Source organism: Thamnophis sirtalis, unplaced genomic scaffold (genome assembly GCF_051295495.1).
Source record: "Thamnophis sirtalis isolate CommonGarterSnake01/CBP01778 unplaced genomic scaffold, rThaSir2_p1.2 scaffold_1, whole genome shotgun sequence".
NCBI lineage: Eukaryota > Metazoa > Chordata > Lepidosauria > Squamata > Natricidae > Thamnophis > Thamnophis sirtalis.
Window position 1 is genome coordinate 57,990,884 of NW_028261381.1, and position 18,524 is coordinate 58,009,407.

At 42.2% G+C, this 18,524-nt stretch overlaps 1 protein-coding gene across 4 annotated transcripts in view; it reads left to right on the forward strand.

The window, feature by feature from the left end:
• XRCC5 (X-ray repair cross complementing 5) overlaps window positions 1-7,595 on the forward strand; it is a 77,179-nt gene extending 69,584 nt beyond the window's left edge. For all 4 annotated transcript variants that reach the window (XM_087712430.1, XM_087712433.1, XM_087712442.1 and 1 more), the window contains 2 exons: window positions 4,524-4,595; window positions 7,122-7,595. In XM_087712430.1, the coding sequence (XP_087568556.1) occupies window positions 4,524-4,595; window positions 7,122-7,136 (87 nt within the window). In that variant the 3' untranslated portion in view covers window positions 7,137-7,595. The remainder of the gene's footprint in view (window positions 1-4,523; window positions 4,596-7,121) is intronic.
• Window positions 7,596-18,524: the final 10,929 nt, after the last annotated feature.

Sequence of the window (18,524 nt, forward strand, 5' to 3'; positions counted from 1 at the left end):
GCCCTCTCTAAGCGGTTTACAGAGTCAGCATATCGCCCCCACAGTCTAGGTCCTCATTTCACCCACCTCGGAAGGATAGAAGGCTGAGTCAACCTTGAGCCGGTGAGATTAGAACCGCTGAACTGCAGATAACAGTCAGCTGAAGTGGCCTGCAGTACTGCACCCTAACCACTGTGCCACCTCGGCTCTTTTAATGTTTTTATCCTCTTTTTAATCATTGTTAGCTTCCCACAGTCAAGTGTTTGAGGTAGATGGCTGTACAAATAGATGGAATAAATGAACAAATATGTGGACCAGGCCTTCAATTTCAATACAGTTAATCAGGCTGTAGATCAGCTTCTGTTCAGATCATAGGTTACATTTATTTCTATGTGCAACTAGATTGATTTAAAGGCACTTAATATTGTCATAGATGTATAACACACATCTAAAGCACCTGCCATTAAAGGGCGCATGTTGTATTTAAATCGTGACCAGCAAGTCTATACATGTTTTGCAAATGATTTCGAAGAAGAGCTTCAGAGCTTGTGTGATCATGATCCCACTTTACTATCCATTAAACAAGGGGTCGGCAAACTTAAACACTCAAAGAGCCATTTAGACCTGTTTCCCACAGAAAAGAAAACACCGGGAGCTACAAAGGTCCTAACCGGAAGCCCCCTATTCAATTCTGGAGCTGACAGGAAGTTCAGTTCCCCCACCATAGAGTTTCCTCTTAGCGTGGCGTACTTTTTCCTCTACCTGTCATAACCGAAAGCCCTATCAATTGTGAAGACAACTGGAAAACCCTCCCCTTGCCATAGAGTCTTCTCCTGGCGCACTGTGCTTCTCTCCTCCCCTCCCCACCGGAAGCTCCTCTCAAAATTGTGGTGCTGACCGGTGACGGAACCACAGCAGAGGGAGGAAAGAGCCACATGCGGCTCCAGAGCCGCAGTTTGCTGACCCCTGAACTAGACCAACGTTTTTCAAATTTCTGTGGGTACCTGAAAACAAGAGGCTTATGCTTTAAGACAGTGGTCCCCAACCTTTTGGGCACCAGGGACTGGTTCCGTGAAGAGAGGTTTTTCCACGGACAGGGGGGGGGGGCGTGGTTTCATGTGCGGCCTCTATCCTATGGATGGGGCTTTGCTTGTTTGCCTGGCCTGGTTTCTGGGATGCCACGGACTGGTGTCAATCCACAAACCAGGCATTGGAGACCCCTGTTTTAAGAAATGATGTGACTTTTCAAGTAACAATACCCTTGTCAGCATTCCAAATATCATTCAAAATTAAATCGGAGTTCAAGGCAGAGCTTTCCACAAAGTTCCAATTTATTAAGAGAGAGATGTTGGTACATCTGTGGAAAACCCAAATCTGAAAACTTCCTGGGTTTCCCACCCAGTTGAAAGTTCATGCCCCCACATACTCACAAGTCCATCACATGGTCCAATCTTCCACTGCCACACTGGCAGTTCCACCCATCCAGTTCCGGTCAGGCTCAGAGGTGTAGAGACAAAAGACGACCTTGGGCTTCTAGAAAGGAATTTTTTATTTTGACAACAACACATTCTACTCCTTACTATTCCCCCCCCTAATTCCCCACTAATGAAAAAGCATAGCAAAATAATAGAGAGTGTGGCAGGCCAAAGATCCTAAAAGGAACCAGCTGCAGGCCTGACAACCCTTTTACTGTCTCATGCAAAGTCTGATAACATCGAAAGTGCTTTTCCGAACAACAAAAGCAATAGAAACAACAACATCAGAAGCCATACATGCTTTGGAATTATTTCCAAAACATGTATGGTGCTAATAAGCAGCCATTTGTAAAAAGTTGATATGGTACAATTTGTCCTGTGACTCATGCCCAACATCAGTTCTCAGTCATTTTCACTGAGAAGATAGTTCTCATTGAAACTGATAGATATTCAAAAGAGCAAATACAGAAAGTGTTCCACTGTTGATAAGAGAGGTGGGGCAAACATTTTCGGTCACCTATCTTGTTAAAAGTGAAGGATTTCAACATGATTATTATATGTAATTTCATTTTGTATCAAAGTAATGCAGATCGTTTCAGGAAGCGGGGGAAAAATAGTCTGCTGATGCTTAGTAGGTTTTGATTCAAAATTTTAAAAAAGTTTAACATAGTTGCTAAGCAATTTCTCATCCTCATCACATAACACATTTCAGTTATGTGTTGCTTACATTTAAGTTAGTGTTGTGCTGCCACTTTGGAGGCCTCGGAGTAAATATGTGGTTTTCAAAAATAGCATTTTACCTTAATTAACTATAAAATGGGATTTGCTCCAGTGCAAAAAAGGTGTTTAAATTTGACAGTTTGCTGTTACTTCAACATTGCCTGTACAATAATTGCATTACATCCACAATGTTAGAGAAAGAAGAGCATCTAGGCATGCTGTGTCACAACTGTGCAATCTTTCTTACTCTTTCTGTGGGTTTTGTTTTGTTGTACAAGGCTGTGGAATCAGCCTTAAAAGTAAACATTTTTTTGACTATAGAGTGCCTGTAGATTGCTAAAGAAGTGATATTGGATATTGATACAAATAAATCAGCTATCAGGTTAGATCCAACATCGTAAGGACTTAGCCCCGTTCTTGAAATGTGAGGTACCCTTTTGTTGGTTCCACTTCTATTGCACATTTGCTTCAGGGGTTCCCTTGCCAAAATTCTCTCTTTGCAAGCTAGACTGGAACATAAAGAAAGAAGATTCAAGATCTCTGTTAAACAGTGTTTTTAGAAGTAAGGTTAAGGTCACAACCTCAATTCCAAGTGTGTATCCTGCTTTCAAATGAGATACCTCTCTCTATATCATTAAGGGCAGTAACATTCTTATTCATTTCTTTCTGCTTTTTGTTTTTTTGGATTAGGGCTAAAATTTGCCTCTCCTGTGAAGGCAAAGTAATTTGTATCTGTTCTCTGTTTTGATAACAGTCATTCCAAGTGATATGGTTTTTTTTCCTCATATCAGCAATTTTACAAATAAATGACCGAGGGCTACAAGTGGAAATCTCTGACATCAGTGGTTTCTATTGCACTCTGTGAAAAGGCACTGTAGGATGCAATCCATCACGTATACTGTAGATGGTAATTAAAAGCACCAAAAGTAATACTGCTAAATTAATGTTCTGTTTGTATTCTAACTGGAAAATTGAATCAAAACAAAGCTTGTGCTAAAAAGAAAAAAAAATCCAGAAGTCAAATACTGTTGATCTTTTTTTGTGATGTAGAATTAAGTGGTAGATGGGCAATTTACTGGTATCATACGACAACTTTTAAGAATAAAATTGTAATTTGTAACCATTAGTCTAATACAAGCATTTGATAGGGTATTTGCTGTTTCTAATATTTACAGTATATTTACTATGTTTTCTACTGTTTACATTCTCCAATTCTACATTTGATGGATGAATTTTATTTGGGGTGTTAAAGCAGGAATGTTGTGCATGAGTGTGATAGTGTGGAAGGAGACCAGAGTTTGTCTTGACCATCTTAGGCCTTTGCTTCCTTGAGTCACCCATTTCATACAGAGACAATGATCTCTATTGGATATATTCTATTCCTGGAGATTCTTCACACAACCTAAAGCATTTCTTTCATTCTTTAATTTCTTATTACATTTTTGTCCTTCTATCTAGTCTAGTCTGTTTTGTCTAGTTTTGTCTTTCTGTCTAGTTTCCAAATAGCAATAGCACTTAGATTTATATACCACTTTACAGTGCTTTACAGCCCTGGCTAAACAGTTTACAGAATTAGCATATTGCCCCCAACAATTTGGGTCCTCATTTTACTCACCTTGGAAGGATGGAAGGATGAGACAACCTTGAGCCTAGTGAGATTTGAACTGCCAAATTGCGAGCAGCCTGTAATACTGCCTAAGTAGCCTGCAATGCTGCACTCTAACCACTGCGCCAGAGGTGGGTTTCTGCCAATTCGGATCAGATCGGGCGAACCAGTAGTGGCAGTGGCGGGAGACTACACCCAGACGCTTCTGCGCATGCACAGAAGCTTCATGAGCATGTGCACGAGCAAACTGGTAGTGAAAAAATTGGAAACCCCACCACTGCACTGCGCCACCATGGCTCACAAGTCACGTGGCCCATAAATAGGTGTTTTAGTAACAGTAAGAAGCTAAGAGTAACGTAGAGTGCGGTGTGTATGTTTGCATACTCAATGAAAGATGCTCTATAGAAAATGCACTTAAGCGTGTCATCTTTATTATCAAAAGCCTATCTTACTTTCTAATTGAAGTATATTATGGAAAAGAGTGACATCTGTTTTTCCAAACCTTTTAACATTCCTGATTCAGATTTTTTTTCTTCCTTTTCTGTAAGTTGTTGTTGCTATTAATAAGGGAGAGGGGGAATTAATCTTTAATAACACATTGCAGGGTGGGGTTGTTGTTGGGAAAATAGGAGGAGGAAGGAGTTAGATATGTTCATTGCCTTGGTTGTTTAATAATAAATAAGGTGGGATATAAATAAATAAAAATATGTTGCTGATTACATGCAAATAAATTTTACTTGTAGTTTTTGGCTCCCAACGAAAAGCCCATGGAAGTTTCACCAGTTGCTGAAGAGGGTGGTGATGTTGATGATCTGGTAAGTATTTTAATGTTGGTAATGTACATGTGCTGGATAGTGAGACACGGAATCAGAATCATTGCTCACCTATAGCAGGGGTGTCAAACTCAATTTCATTGAGGGCTGCATCAGGGTTCTTTTTGCCCTTGGGGGCCAGGATGGGCATGGCCAGGGTGAGCATGGCCAGCTTGACGTCACTTGTGTCGGGAGTGTCTGTGGTTTCACGAGCACTCTGCACGCGAAAACGGGCTCCTGAGGCCTGTTTTTGGCTGCAACCCTCTGCCAGAGAAAATGGAGCTCTGGAGGGCTGCCAGTAGCTCTCACAAGCCCCGTTTTCAGCTGCGACGGCCTATTGCAACCCTCTGCCAGCAGCCATTTACGCTGGCAGAGGCACCGTGAGCCAGTCCTTTTCTGTTTCCAAGGCAGCCCTACGGGCCAGATCTAAGCACCCCATGGGCCGGATCTGGTGCGCGGGCCTTGAGTTTGACACCCCTGTCCTATAGCATTGGCTGGTCTCCCAATTGGCAGATTGGCCTCTTAAATCAAAGCTTATCTGAATTTGTAGCCCTTGGATTTTAATCAGGGAATTTATAAAAAGGAGAATTCAAATTGCGGAGAAGGCTCTCAAAGGACACATAGTTTGGTTGCGTTAGAATGTGAAGCACTAATTCTGCTTTGCTTGGACCTGACTGTGCATCCCACCCTGAAGTGTTTTTGCTCATCCTCAGCAAGTAACAAATTACAAGGCTGATATGTTTAAGCAAATGCCTTTCCAAAAGAGCCCTGATTAGTTCCATTAATGGAGAGATCCTGCAGCAGTTGGAGCGAAAGATATGTTCCTTCCAGGTGGATAGCTTTAGCATTGCACCCATCAGAATACCTATGTGGCAAATGGGTAGAAAATATATTGGAGTTTCTAACTAGCACAGTTTCTCCTTTCTCTCACTTTCTTCTCTGGCTCAGTGGTTTTCGGAGGAGAAGTCAGATGCTTCACTTCAGTTGACTCATAAGGTTCCAGCTGGATTCATTTCCTAATAAACAGATCTAGGAATATGGATGGCTAAGCACAAGTGCTGTATTTAGTTGTGTGGTGAAGTTGTAGGCTAGAAATCTGACTCTGTCTTCTATCAAAAAGATAGCTTTTTAGTGGATTTGGTTTTTTAAGGATATACATTGTAAAAGAGGGCCCGAGTCTAGATATTTGTGGCTCATTATTGGATTGTAAGTGATAGAAGCAAGAAGAAGCAATATACCTATTCTTGTTGTATTGCACATTTTAAAAAACCATAACCCAATCTGTCTCATAGCAACTTCCTCTAATATGCAAAGATTATCCATTACCTATGTCAGTGTTTCTCAACCTCAGCAACTGAAACACTGATTTATACTATTTGAACTTTATTGCCATTAGGATGCCACTACTATAAAGTTTCACCCTCAATGAACCAGAGCACCTCAATGAAGAAGCATTCTATGAGTATAAGAACGGGCACTCCAGCTGTAGTATAACATTTGGAGAATAAAAATAACATGAAGTCATTACTTTTAAAGCCCTACATGGTATCGGACCTGGGTACTTGAGAGATCGCCTCCTTCCAGTTACCTCCCAAAGACCTATTAGATCCCACAGATTAGGCCTCCTCTGAATTCCATCTGCCGGCCAATGTCGGCTGGCGACCCCTCGGGGGAGGGCCTTCTCTGTGGCTGCTCCGGCCCTCTGGAACGATCTCCCCGTGGAGATCCGGACCCTTACTATCCTTCCGGCCTTCCGCAAAGTGGTTAAGACCTGGCTGTTCCGGCAGGCCCGGGGCTGTTGAACTATCCAGCCCCATTCGAGGTTACGGTTGTTGTAGAATTTTAAATTGTTGTTTTTATTTTTTATTTTTTGTATCCCCTTCCTTTTTTATTGTGAGCTGCCCTGAGTCTCTCAGGAATAGGGCGGCATACAAACTCAATAAAACTGAAACTGAAACTGAAGTAATTCTCCTCTCATCAAGCAGTTATTCACCATTTGCTTCTGCCTCTGTGTGTTATTTCACAACTGTGTTTATTTAGAGAGTAGTCGATTTATTTCCTTTTTACTTTTGTTGGAAGCAAGGTAGGCCTGCATGGTAATCATTCCCAATTTCTATATGGTTTCTAATATATGTATTGTTGATTACTAGGCTAAGGAATATATTGTATAGAAAATTTAATATGCAGACTTAGTTCTGCTTGAGTGTATAGGTGTATGTATAGATACAGATCAAAGAACAGTAGAAAAATATAATCAATGTATTGTGTGAACATAATGCTTACCCTATGTAAGCAGTAGAGTTCAGGCTTCTGTTAAATCCTGAATCATTACACACAAATTCTACCCTCAATTCAAAATATCCTCAAAATAATGAGTCCAAATTTTAGTAAATTGTCCTCCTTAGTGGAAGAAATCTACGATATTTTTTAAAAAAAACTGAAAAAGAATGTTTATTTTTCAAAAGTTATTTTTATGTTTTTCCACAATTGATAATCTCTTTTCAAATACTGATTTTTGTTCTCTTGCAGCTGGACATGATTTAAATAGTCAAGCAGCATTTGATAGCCAGGACATGTGAAGTGTGCAGCTCCAGAAAGGGAACCTGTTCCAAAGAAACTGCTTGCAAGCTTTAAATCTTGATTAGCAGAAGTCTTAAGAAAAATTGCCAGGGCAAGCCACAATATTTTGCTGTCTCAATTTTCTTTCACTGCTTGGAGAGGACATGATATCAGTGTGGAATCTCAGCGGACTTTATATCTAGAAATATATATGCATTTTTAGTGTGTTGCTGAAATGTTACAGGTTTGTAGCTATTGTAAATGTTAATAGCATTGTTTAAGAGTTTTATAGTCTATTCTGAAAGTTTATAAACTGTAACCAAGTAAAAAAACCTCCTGTCAGCAGCACTTCATTCAGTAATCAGGAAAGAAAACCACTGGACTCCATTTGTATTGAAATCAAGTGTACTTTTACTAATCATAAATGAACAGTTGCAAAGCTAAGCTAAGTCTGGTTAATTAGGCGCGAAAGCGAATAATATATTGTATAATTCATTCCCCTCCCCTTGGCATCCCCGTGCACAGTCCAGTCATGATTCTCCCAAATGTCAGGTGTGAGATAACTTCGAAAGGCATCACCAGGATGGAATGCTGGACTGTTGGCCTTGGCGGGAAACACTCCTCCTCCACATGCGCAGTAAGGTGGTCAGTTCAGTGTCTAGAAACTTCCTCCAGCACAACAATGATTCCCCTCCCAAATACCATGCCCCCCCTCCCCATTTGAATGGCAGCCGAAGCAGTAGCAAAGCAGAGGCTGACATCTGGCCCTCCTCCAGAAAAAGGCGGTCAGGCCTGCAGAAACGATAAAGCACAAACAAACAGACGAACAACAAGATACAAAAAGGGGAGAGGAAGAGAGAGAGAAAAGAGAGAATTTTTTTTTTTTAGGACACTGGCCAAATCAGGGCTTGTCAGGATAAGTAGAATAGAACTTGTGGAGTAACTGAGGGGCCCGAACATGGGACCCGTCAACCCATTCGGCGTGAGAGGGGGGAAAATGCTTCCAAGCCACCAGGTACTGGACACGGTTCCGGCGTTTACGAGAGTCCAAAATTTCGCGAACCTCGAAATGTTGTTCACCGTCAATCAAAAGCGGAGCGGGTGATGGAGGAACAGGCGGACGCAACAATGAAGTGCAAACAGGTTTTATGAGGTTAACATGAAAAACAGGTTGAGGTGTTTAGGCAGCTGCAGCCTAACAGAAACAGGATTGATGATCTTGATAATGGGAAATGGGCCAACATATTTAGGCCCCAACTTCTTCGACTTTTGTGGAGTCTGAAGAAACCTGGTGGACAAATAAACTTGATCACCAACTTTGTAATCACAAGGCTTAGTCCGCTTCTTATCAGCCTGTTTCTTATGGGCGCAATGTGCAGCGTCCAAAGTTTGGAGAGCTAAAGGCCAAACGCGCCGAAGGCGATCACTCCACTTGGACAGAGACGATACTTGGGGCTGCTCACGAGGAACCTCAGGAATGGGCACAAAATCCTGGCCAAACACCACATGGAAAGGGGTGAACCCAGTGCTGCTATGCACAGAATTATTGTAAGCCACCTCCGCGTGCGGCAACAAATCCACCCAATCATCCTGCTGGTAGTTGATGAAACAACGTAAATATTGTTCCAGTACAGAATTAGTCCTCTCACAAGCCCCATTAGTCTGAGGGTGGTGGGCAGAGCTTTAAGCCCTGGGCAGAGCCAATCCGCTTCAGAAACTCCTTCCAGAAAATGGAGGTGAATTGCACACCTCTGTCCGAAATAATGCGGTCGGGCACCCCATGCAAGCGGTAAATGTGGGAGATGAACATCTTAGCAAGAGTCTTAGTAGAAGGAATCTTGGAGCAAGGGATGAAATGGACTTGCTTGGAGAACAAGTCGGTAACAACCCAGATAACAGTGTGTCCCTGACTCTCAGGAAGTTCGACGATGAAATCCATAGAGATCTCCTTCCAAGGGGCAACAGGACAAGCTACAGTCTGGAGCAATTCCTGCGGTTTCCCCGGCAGCCGTTTAGCAGCAGCACAAACGGGACAACTGGCAACATAACGTTCAATGTCCTTTTTCAAAGAAGGCCACCAAAACCGTCTCTTGACGAGATGGAGCGTTTTAACGAAACCAAAATACCCTGCCATTCGGGAATCATGAGCTCACTGAAGAACAATTAGTCGAAGTGACGCAGGAACGTAAAGTTTTGCCCCAATCCAGGGCAACTCATCTCATAGTACATTCATTCACGTGCTGCCGGAACCAATCATCATCAGGGAGGGCTTTCTTGAGATTGGAAAGAAAGTCCTGGGACATCTCCACTTTAGAACGTGCTTGATTCCTAGTAACAACTGGAGCAGCAAGGCTTGTCGTGGGAATGACAGGCTGGACCACACTGAGTTTAGAACAGTTGTACTGAGGAAGCCTGGATAAAGTATCAGCCATAAAATTCTTCCCCCCCCCCCCAAGAATGTATTTCAGGGTGAAATTAAAAAGACTGAAATGCTGAGCCCAGTGCATCTGTTTAGGAGAAAGTCTTCTGGGAGTCCTCAAAGCTTCCAAATTCTTATGGTTAGTCCATACCTCGAACGGGTGTTTGGCGCCTTCCAGAAAATGGCGCCAAGTGGTCAAAGCCCAACGAACAGCAAATGCTTCTTTCTCCCAAATGGCCCAACGTCTCTCCGTGTCAGTTAGTTTGCGAGAGGTGTATGCGCAGGGTTGTAAGTTACCTTGACTATTGGCTTGAAGCAATACGGCCCCCATTGCCATGTCACTGGCGTCAGCTTGAACCACAAAAGGCGCGTCCATGTCCGGGTGCTTGAGGACTGGTTCCTCTGCAAAAAGTCGCTTTAACTTCTCGAAGGCAGCTTGACATTCCATGGTCCAATCCAACGGCTTGCTAGGCTTGGGTTTCACCCTCCCCCCCTTTGGACTTCAAAAGGTTAGTTATGGGAAGAGCTATCTTAACAAAAGAGGGGATGAACTGGCAAACCCCAAAAATTTCTGCAATTGCCTCCCTGTACGAGGAGCCTCCCACTCAGTGACCGCTTTTACTTTAGCAGGGTCCATCTCAACGCCCGCATGGGAGATACAATAGCCCAAGTAGTCAACCTTCTCTTGATGGAATTCACATTTGGACAATTTAGCGTAAAGCTCAGCGGCCTGAAGTTTCTTCAGCACGGTACGAACCAGCTTTACGTGTTCCTCACGTGTTTCCATGTAAATAAGGATATCTAAATATACGATAATGCCTTTGTAAAGATGGTCGTGTAACACGTCATTAATTAACTGCATGAAGACCACAGGCGCCCCCTGTAGGCCAAACGGCATCACACAAAATTGGAAACAGCCAAGGGGGCAGTTGAAAGCTGTTTTCCACTCGTCTCCCTCTTTAATACAGACTCTATAGTATGCTTTCCTCAAGTCCAACTTAGTGAAAATGCGGCCCTTCCCCAATTGTGCCAGCATGTCCTTCATCAGTGGCAATGGATAGAGGTTTTGAGCTGATATCCCATTTAGGTTCTTAAAATTAACACACAAACGAAGAGAGCCATCTTTCTTCTCCTTGAATAGCACAGGAGCCGCCACCTTGGGTCTTGCTGGTTCAATAAACCCCTTCTCCAAATTCTTATCAATGAATCTTCTCATTTCCTCCATTTCCCTAGGGGACATTGAATATATTTGGGGCTTGGGAAGCTTCACCCCAGGCAAAATATCAATGGTGTAATCAGTGGGTCTGTGGGGGGGGGGGGGAGATTATCAGAAGATTTTTCACTAAAAACTCCCCTAAGATCCCAATATTCCTTTGGTATTTTCTCCTCCCCTTCGATCCTCTCCTGCCCTCTGGCTGCCAACATGGGGCTAGTATCAGCAGGATCTGGAGTCTCAACCTCCTGTTCAGGGGGTATGTTAGTGCAAATATGTAACCACCCCTTCCTTCAGTTAATGCGAGGGTTCCACTTACGAAGCCAGGGGAGTCCCAAAATAAGGGGCTGGTCCATGCCAGGTGCCACAATAAAAGTTATTAATTCTTGATGGGTCCCCATTTTCATCTCTATGGGCTCAGTAGAAAAATGAGCAGGACCACCTCCTGCAATAGAACCATCAATCTGGGGTTTTCAAAGTCCTCAATTTTAAGCCAAGTTTCTCCACCATTTCAGGACTTATCATGCAGCGAGAACAGCCAGAATCAAGGAGAGCTAAAAGTTTCTCAGTTACACCAGAAGATGGCACTCTTAGTTCAATTGGGATAAGCATGGGGCCCCTTCTGGAACTTACCCAGCGATGAGACTGCTCCTCATCCGATTCGTCAGACGAGCTGGAGCTAACGCCTCCCTCCTCCTCCGGCTGGAAATGCTGGGGAACATTTTCAGTGGCAAATGCAGCTTCTCTCTTCTTGCTCGGGGCCTTTATTGCTCTTCCCTCTTTGCGGGGAGGGGGTGGAGCGGTCTGAGCCAATTTTACGCGGCAATTCATTCCTTTTCACAGCGGAAGCACGTGAAAGGCTTGGTTTTGCCAGTGAAACCCCCTTTCCCCTCACTCCTGGGGCAGAGGGGGGCTTTTGGTGCTGCTGTGGGGGATTCCTCGGCCTCTCCCTCTTTCATGCGTTGAAGCCTTGCTAAATCCAACTCAACGTCTGCCGCGGTCGGTTCATACCAAGCAGTTACACGGCGGGGAATGCATCTGTTTATGCACTGTTGGTATATTTTTTTCATTCAATCCCTCAGCGAATTGATCCAGCAAAGCGTCTTCCAACCACCCCCTCATATAGGCTGACAACTGTTGAAATTCCTGGACATAATCTGGCACCGATTTATTTCCCTGCTTCAGAGCCATAAATTTCAGGTGCCCGCGTCTCTCGGTCAGTGGGTCATCAAACCTCCTCTTCATGGCTGCCATAAAGTCATTAAAATTCCTCAAGAGAGGGGAATTGCATTTGTGTAGGCCAACCATCCATTCGGCTGCCTTCTTCTCTAAGGACATCAACACCATCCTGACTTTCATTTCATCTGTCTCTAAATCAGGTCCATAGATTTCCATATAATTCCAGACCTGAATTATAAAAAGCCCTAGAGTTTTAGGGTCTCCATCGTATTTTACGGTTAAGGGAGGGACTTCTGCCATTCGGCGTCGCCTGGGGCCCCCCCTGCTCTTTAAGCGGCCCTAGCTGGAGGGGGAGAGGCTGGTTCTGGGTTTTCGTGCGCCCAACCCCCCTCGGCTTCTTCACCCTCCCTTAAACTATGCATTGAGTACCTTTGCTCAAGATATTCAGCCGGCTCCCTTTCCACTGCTCTCTCACGGCTTCTGCATTCAGTCCAAGCTTCTTCGAGGAGTCTCATGGTGTGGGAAAGCTTGTAATCCTCTTCCCCAGAGTCACCCCAATCCACTGACTTTTTCTTTGGTCTCCTTCTCGTGACTCCAGCATCCAATTCCTCAGACTCCTCTTTTTGTCCCACACACAAAGTCCATCTGGGACAAACAGCAGGCTCTTCCACTCTTAGTCCTGGCAGCCTTTCAGTTAAAGATGGTCCTGCCGTTGCCCCCTCTTCTTCCTCTTGGTCACTCACATGCAAAGACATTTCTTTTCTTCTTATGAGGGCACCCCCCTCGGTAGGTTTTAGCTCCGGGATGGGTGAAAAATGAGACTTAGCTTATTGTCAGCAGCACTTCATTCAGTAATCAAGAAAGAAAACCACTGGACTCCATTTGTATTGAAATCAAGTGTACTTTTACTAATCATAAATGAACAGTTGCAAAGCTAAGGTAAGTCTGGTTAATTAGGCGCGAAAGCAAATAATATATTGTATAATTCATTCCCCTCCCCTTGGCATCCCCGTGCACAGTCCAATCATAATTCCCAAATGTCAGGTGTGAGATAACTTCGAAAGGCATCACCAGGATGGAATGCTGGACCGTTACATATTACATATTACATATTTAATAATGTAACAAATGGTATGTAGCAAGTTGCCTTGCATGTGACCTATCAGATGAAAGTTCTCGTTCCTATGACACATGACATCTGGAGGCTCCCATGAGTGATAATAATGATGTCCATTTTGGAGATATGCATCAATATTTCACTAGTGTCACGACTTTGAAAAGGTAGCAACTGCTTATAAAACTACATACTGAATTGTATTCTTTACTGATGCCTGAACAGGACTTCAGTTTTTGTTCCAATGAAAATACATGTTTTCTGGTGTAATATAATTATTTGCCTGTATATAAAAGAAAATCTGGCCTTTGATAGCATAACAATTTGTTTTGACTTTATTATAGGATTAGTGTTCTTTACTTGTGCCTTATTGGAAGAACACTATTGGATCAGGTGCTTAACAGGAAATATTTTTCTTCTGTGGAAAGCTATACATTCTTTTTCCACAACCTTTTTATATTTCTGTCTTTCCAGCTTTCACATGTCCTCCTTCTTATTGAGTTGTAGTCCTGAGAAAAAAAAATTATCTCTTGAAAACAAACAAGATCTTCAACTCCAAAGATATTCATTCATTCAATCATTTATTCATTCATGCATTAATTTAGTTTCATTTCTATGCCACCCATCTCTCCTACAAAGTTACTTTGGGCAGCTTAGAAATAGCTTAGAAATTATTTCATAGAATTACGAAAGGTTTTACGGAACAGTAAATGACAAAGAAATATCTTTTACCTAATATAAATACCCAGGAAGAACAACTATATGCTGAGACTGCCAAACTGGACATTGAAGAGTACAGTTCCAGAAATATTGAACTTCAAGACGAACCTCTAGAAATATAAATATACCAATACTGTCACAAGTCCATGGGAGGAATGTACCAAGAAGTAAGAGCTAAGCAAATTAAGTGTTGTGTTTATAGGAAGCCAGTGAAATACCCTGTGAGATATAGAGAATGGGAGAACCAGGATAAATGTCCAGGACAGTGCAAATCAAAGTGTTCTGGGTTTAGGTCAAGGGAGAAAGTTTTTTTTTTTAAAGGATCCACCAATGAATGATCATAGTAGTTAAGAGGTTATTGTTGGCCATGCTTCCTAGAGTTTCTTGGAGTTGCCGTTCAATATTTGGAATAGTGTGTTTTGTGTATCCAGCAAGTGTATCAATTGAATTGAATTGAATTGAACAATGCTTTGGTGCTTCTTTCAGGATAAGAAAAGGAATATCGTATTTTTCGAAGATGCACCGGAATATAAAACGCACCAATATTATGAAGAGGCAAATTAAAAAAAAGTTTTTGCACTCTGCAAACCTCTCCAAAACAGCCCGTTTTTTTGTGGAAATGTGCCCATTTTTTTAAAAAAAAGGATATGAATAGCCTTTAGGAGCTTATAGAGTGTTCCTGAGGAATGGGGAGGTGGGGCCCAAAAATGAGCAAAAAACGGCCCGTTTTTTGTCAAAAAAAAAAGGGCATGCATAGCCTTTTGGAGGCTTATAGAGTGCTCCTGTGGGCTGGGGGGGGGGGCAAATTGAGCAAAAAACAGCCCATTTTTTGATCATTTCTGCTGTCCCCAGCACCCAGGAGCCTCTGAAAGTCTCCTAAAGGCTATGCACGACCATTTTGGTAAAGGGGCAGGGTTTCGGGAGGCAAAAAATGCTGTATTCAGTGTATAAGATGCACCCAGATTTTCAGCCTCTTTTTTGAGGGAAAAAGGTGTGTAGCCAGATTGGAACCAAGCAAAAATAATAGCTTTTTCTCCTTCTCCTTGGTGAATTGACAACAATTAAAGACTAATATTCTGTCTTTTATGTGCTTCGTGTAGCTACGGTCTGACACCAGACAAATCAATGTGTCCTACATGGCACCTTTAAATGTACAGACGTTTTGACGGGTGTCACCTATTTATTGGAGTGCTTTTCCTATCACATTTTTTCTTGCTCATCATTCTCCCCACACTGTTGCCTTAACTATTTATTCCAAATATTTCTATACAGGGGCAATTCTGCATTCAGGACATAATGCTACAGAGAGAGAGAGAGCATCGATGCCACCACTTGGAGCCTATTGTTTCCCCATATATTTCTCGGTTAGCATTTGAACAAACGCACATGCTTAAAGCCTTGAAAATATTTTTTTATTATAGCTAGAGATAGAGCCATTGACACATCTGCTGCTCTGTTTAGAATGAAGAAATGTTAGGCGTTTACACACTGGGCTTCACTCCATTCAGCAGCACCCTGAGAGCCCTGGAATTGTATAATTGGCTGGGCAATGGGGCTACTAACACCCCAAGAAGAAATGCATAATAGATATTTACCAATAGAACTTGGAAATCATCATGCTTATCTCACATTCAGCAAGCTGGGGCCATGGCATATGGTTGCAAGGAAATTGCCTCTCACGTTCAGCAGAAATGCTTTTAAATTGGATTCTCTGTTTTTATGAGGTTTCTCAATGGAAGACATTTGTTATTTGGGTTAACGGCAGTGTCAGTAATGGTGTTTGAACAACTCCCCCGTTTTAATGCCTAATATCTTAAGCTATAAAGCAGACAGTGGGAACAAACATATCCAGCCTTGAGCTCTTTGTTATGGATGAGCTGCAATTTTTTTTGCCTGGGCCCATGTCTTCTCCAGGTGAAAAGAAGGGCTGGAAATTTGCTGGTACCCATTCTCTTGTGTTTTTTGTTTGCTATTGCCTGTTTATTTATTGGTTTTATTTATTGGCAAGCCTTCTGAGGCAAGCCTGTAACTCTTTTGGAACTGCATGAATCCTCAGAATAAAAACAATCTTCTCTGCAGCAATAGAAGTAGACTCTGATACTGTGAACGTGAACAGCAATGGCTGGCATTGCCATTCAGAATCATTTTGGATTCTCTTTTCGGGACTCGGCCTAAGCTGAAATTAAAATGTGAGACCCTTAGAAGAGAACCGATTAATTTTATCTACTTGTTTAGCAAATATAGTAAGGAGACTTTCACAAAAGCATTAATTTTCCTCCTGAGACATTTTGGTCTATTCATTATTGGGGTCATCTTTTGCATTTGCATGCAAATATTTTGAAATGATAGTCTTCATGTTGTCTTCATCACATTCTCATTCATCAATGAAAGCAACATAAAGTCAGGTCTAGTTGTTCCAGTTTTTCCTCTTCCAACAGAATTTTTGCATGGATATGGACTAGAAGTCTTCAGTGGTGATTAGGTTGATAACACAGTTGGATCTGCCCAACTCCTACTGGCTCCTTTAGCCTATTGCATCAGATATGCCCCTCTGTCACTGGGATCTGCCTTGCATGGCAATTTTGAGCTGCCATCCCCCGCTTCCCCGGGCTAGTTTTGGACGTGGTTTTAGTGCTTTTTCTGAACAGCACTAAACCTGTGGAGTACTCTTTCAGCAAAGCACCAGAACTGTGTTCAGAAATAACTTGGCTGAAAGACTATAGGTACTGAGCACTTCTGCATCTATAATCTGTCACATCTGCTATTTGAAACTTGCCCAAATTCTGCATCCCAGATAATTGCACAATTCAACCCCATTGTCATGTTTAAGGAAAGTGATGAGTGGATGGTTTTCACTCTTGCAAGTGAAAGGAAAAACAAAACCAATGGAATCAACCCATTGCCAGGCTTGGAAGCCATCTTTTACATTGGGCCTTCAGGCCTGCCACATTTTTTACTGTAGGAAATTGGGAGGGGGGAATTATATGGAGTATGAAAGATATATAGTCTAAATAACATTCCTTTTTCAGAGAATAAAGGACATCTTGCCCTGCAGCTGCGATGACATGAGGTCTGAGTCTTCTTTCATTAGGGGTGCTACTTGGAACCCTTGGACACCCATTTCATAGTCATTCTGTCAAGTTTCCAACTAATGAACCCAAATAAGTTATTTCGGCATGGGTGATCTTAAAACCAGCCCTAGTTATTTCCTGTGGCTTCAGTATAATTAAACATTAGATATTCCCCCTCCCCTCGTGTCACAGGTCACATTGTCCAATAAGGTGTTCTGGTGTCTCTTTGATGACCAGTCTTAGTCTCTGGCTGGCACTTGTTGAGAGTGACCTTGGTTCCCATGAGATAGTAAGTTGTTTTGGCTAGTTCACATTCCAATCCTCTCCCCCTTTCCGAACTGTGTGACAACTTGAGAAACAAGATGGCTGCTGTGAGATTGATCTGTTTCAGAGTTAACAAATTCTCTTACTCATTTTTGGGCTGGTAAAGATGACTGGAAGCCTGGAATTATTTTGGTGTCAATTGTTTACCTTCATCCTATTCACTGTAGGGTGAAACACTAAATAGTTCTCTGTTAGGACTGACCACTTCTGGAAGTATTCAGACTGGAGAAACCTACCAGCTTGTTGGATTTGTAAGAAAATAAAATAGAAATATCCTGTCTCAAAAACTGATTTCAGCCTAGAGAAATTCTAATCTACAGTTGGTCTTTGTGCTGCAAGGCTTTTTGATCTGTCGGGGGAGTAAATCCAGTGAAGCCAAATGTATTATATCAACAGCATTTTTTTCTATTTTGAAAGACTTTACTGGTTGCCGGGTGTCTTTTGGGCACACTTTAAGATGTACATTTTAAACGTTAAAACCCTGAGCAGTTTGGAATCAAACTATCTTAAGGATTACCTGTTTTGAACTGAATCTATGTGAGAATTTAAAAACACTTCATTTTCAAAAGGCCTTGTGCTGGGTGGAAAGAGACAGAAAGTCTCTTGTCCTGCTCCTAAACTGTGGAATTGTGCTCTGCATACTTTTTCTGCTTTCACAAAAGTAATCAATTTCTTTCTCTTTAGTCAAGCTTTTGTAGAGTGAGTGGTTTTAGTAGTGCTTTTATGAGACTTTAATTGTTCTTTTTTTAAAATTGTTAGCTGCTTTTCTGCCTTCTATAGGCAGAAGGAGAGGATGTAAACGGCAAGGATGAAATCATGCTAAATATGGGATATCGCTCAGAGAGATGAGAATTACAAAAAGCAGCTGACTGGCTTTAATTTCATTCATGATCAATGTTCCCTCTAATTTTTTTTCAGGGTGAGCGGAAAAGTATAGTGTTTGGGCGGCACAGTTTCATGCCTGAGCACCTAAGAGAGCCACAGTTTGAACTTCTGTCTCGTCTGCTGGACATTTGCGCAACATTCCAAGCGTCAAGCGCCAATTGCGAGCGAGGTTTCAGCCTGATGAATGCCAGGCATGAAAATGTGCTACTCAAACACTATACTTTTCCGCTCACCCTGAAAAAAAAAAGACTTCTGCTCAGCTTTTAGATCATTAGACTGGCTAGAGAGAGACATGGCACCAACAGGTCCTGGGTCCTGGCATTTTGCAGGCAACCTGTCCTCTCGCATTCCTTTGGAATGCAACCCATCACATTTGAATTAGATTTTGCCAATTATCCTATTAAAAGATAATCCTATTATTCTAAAATATGACTAACTCGATATTAAA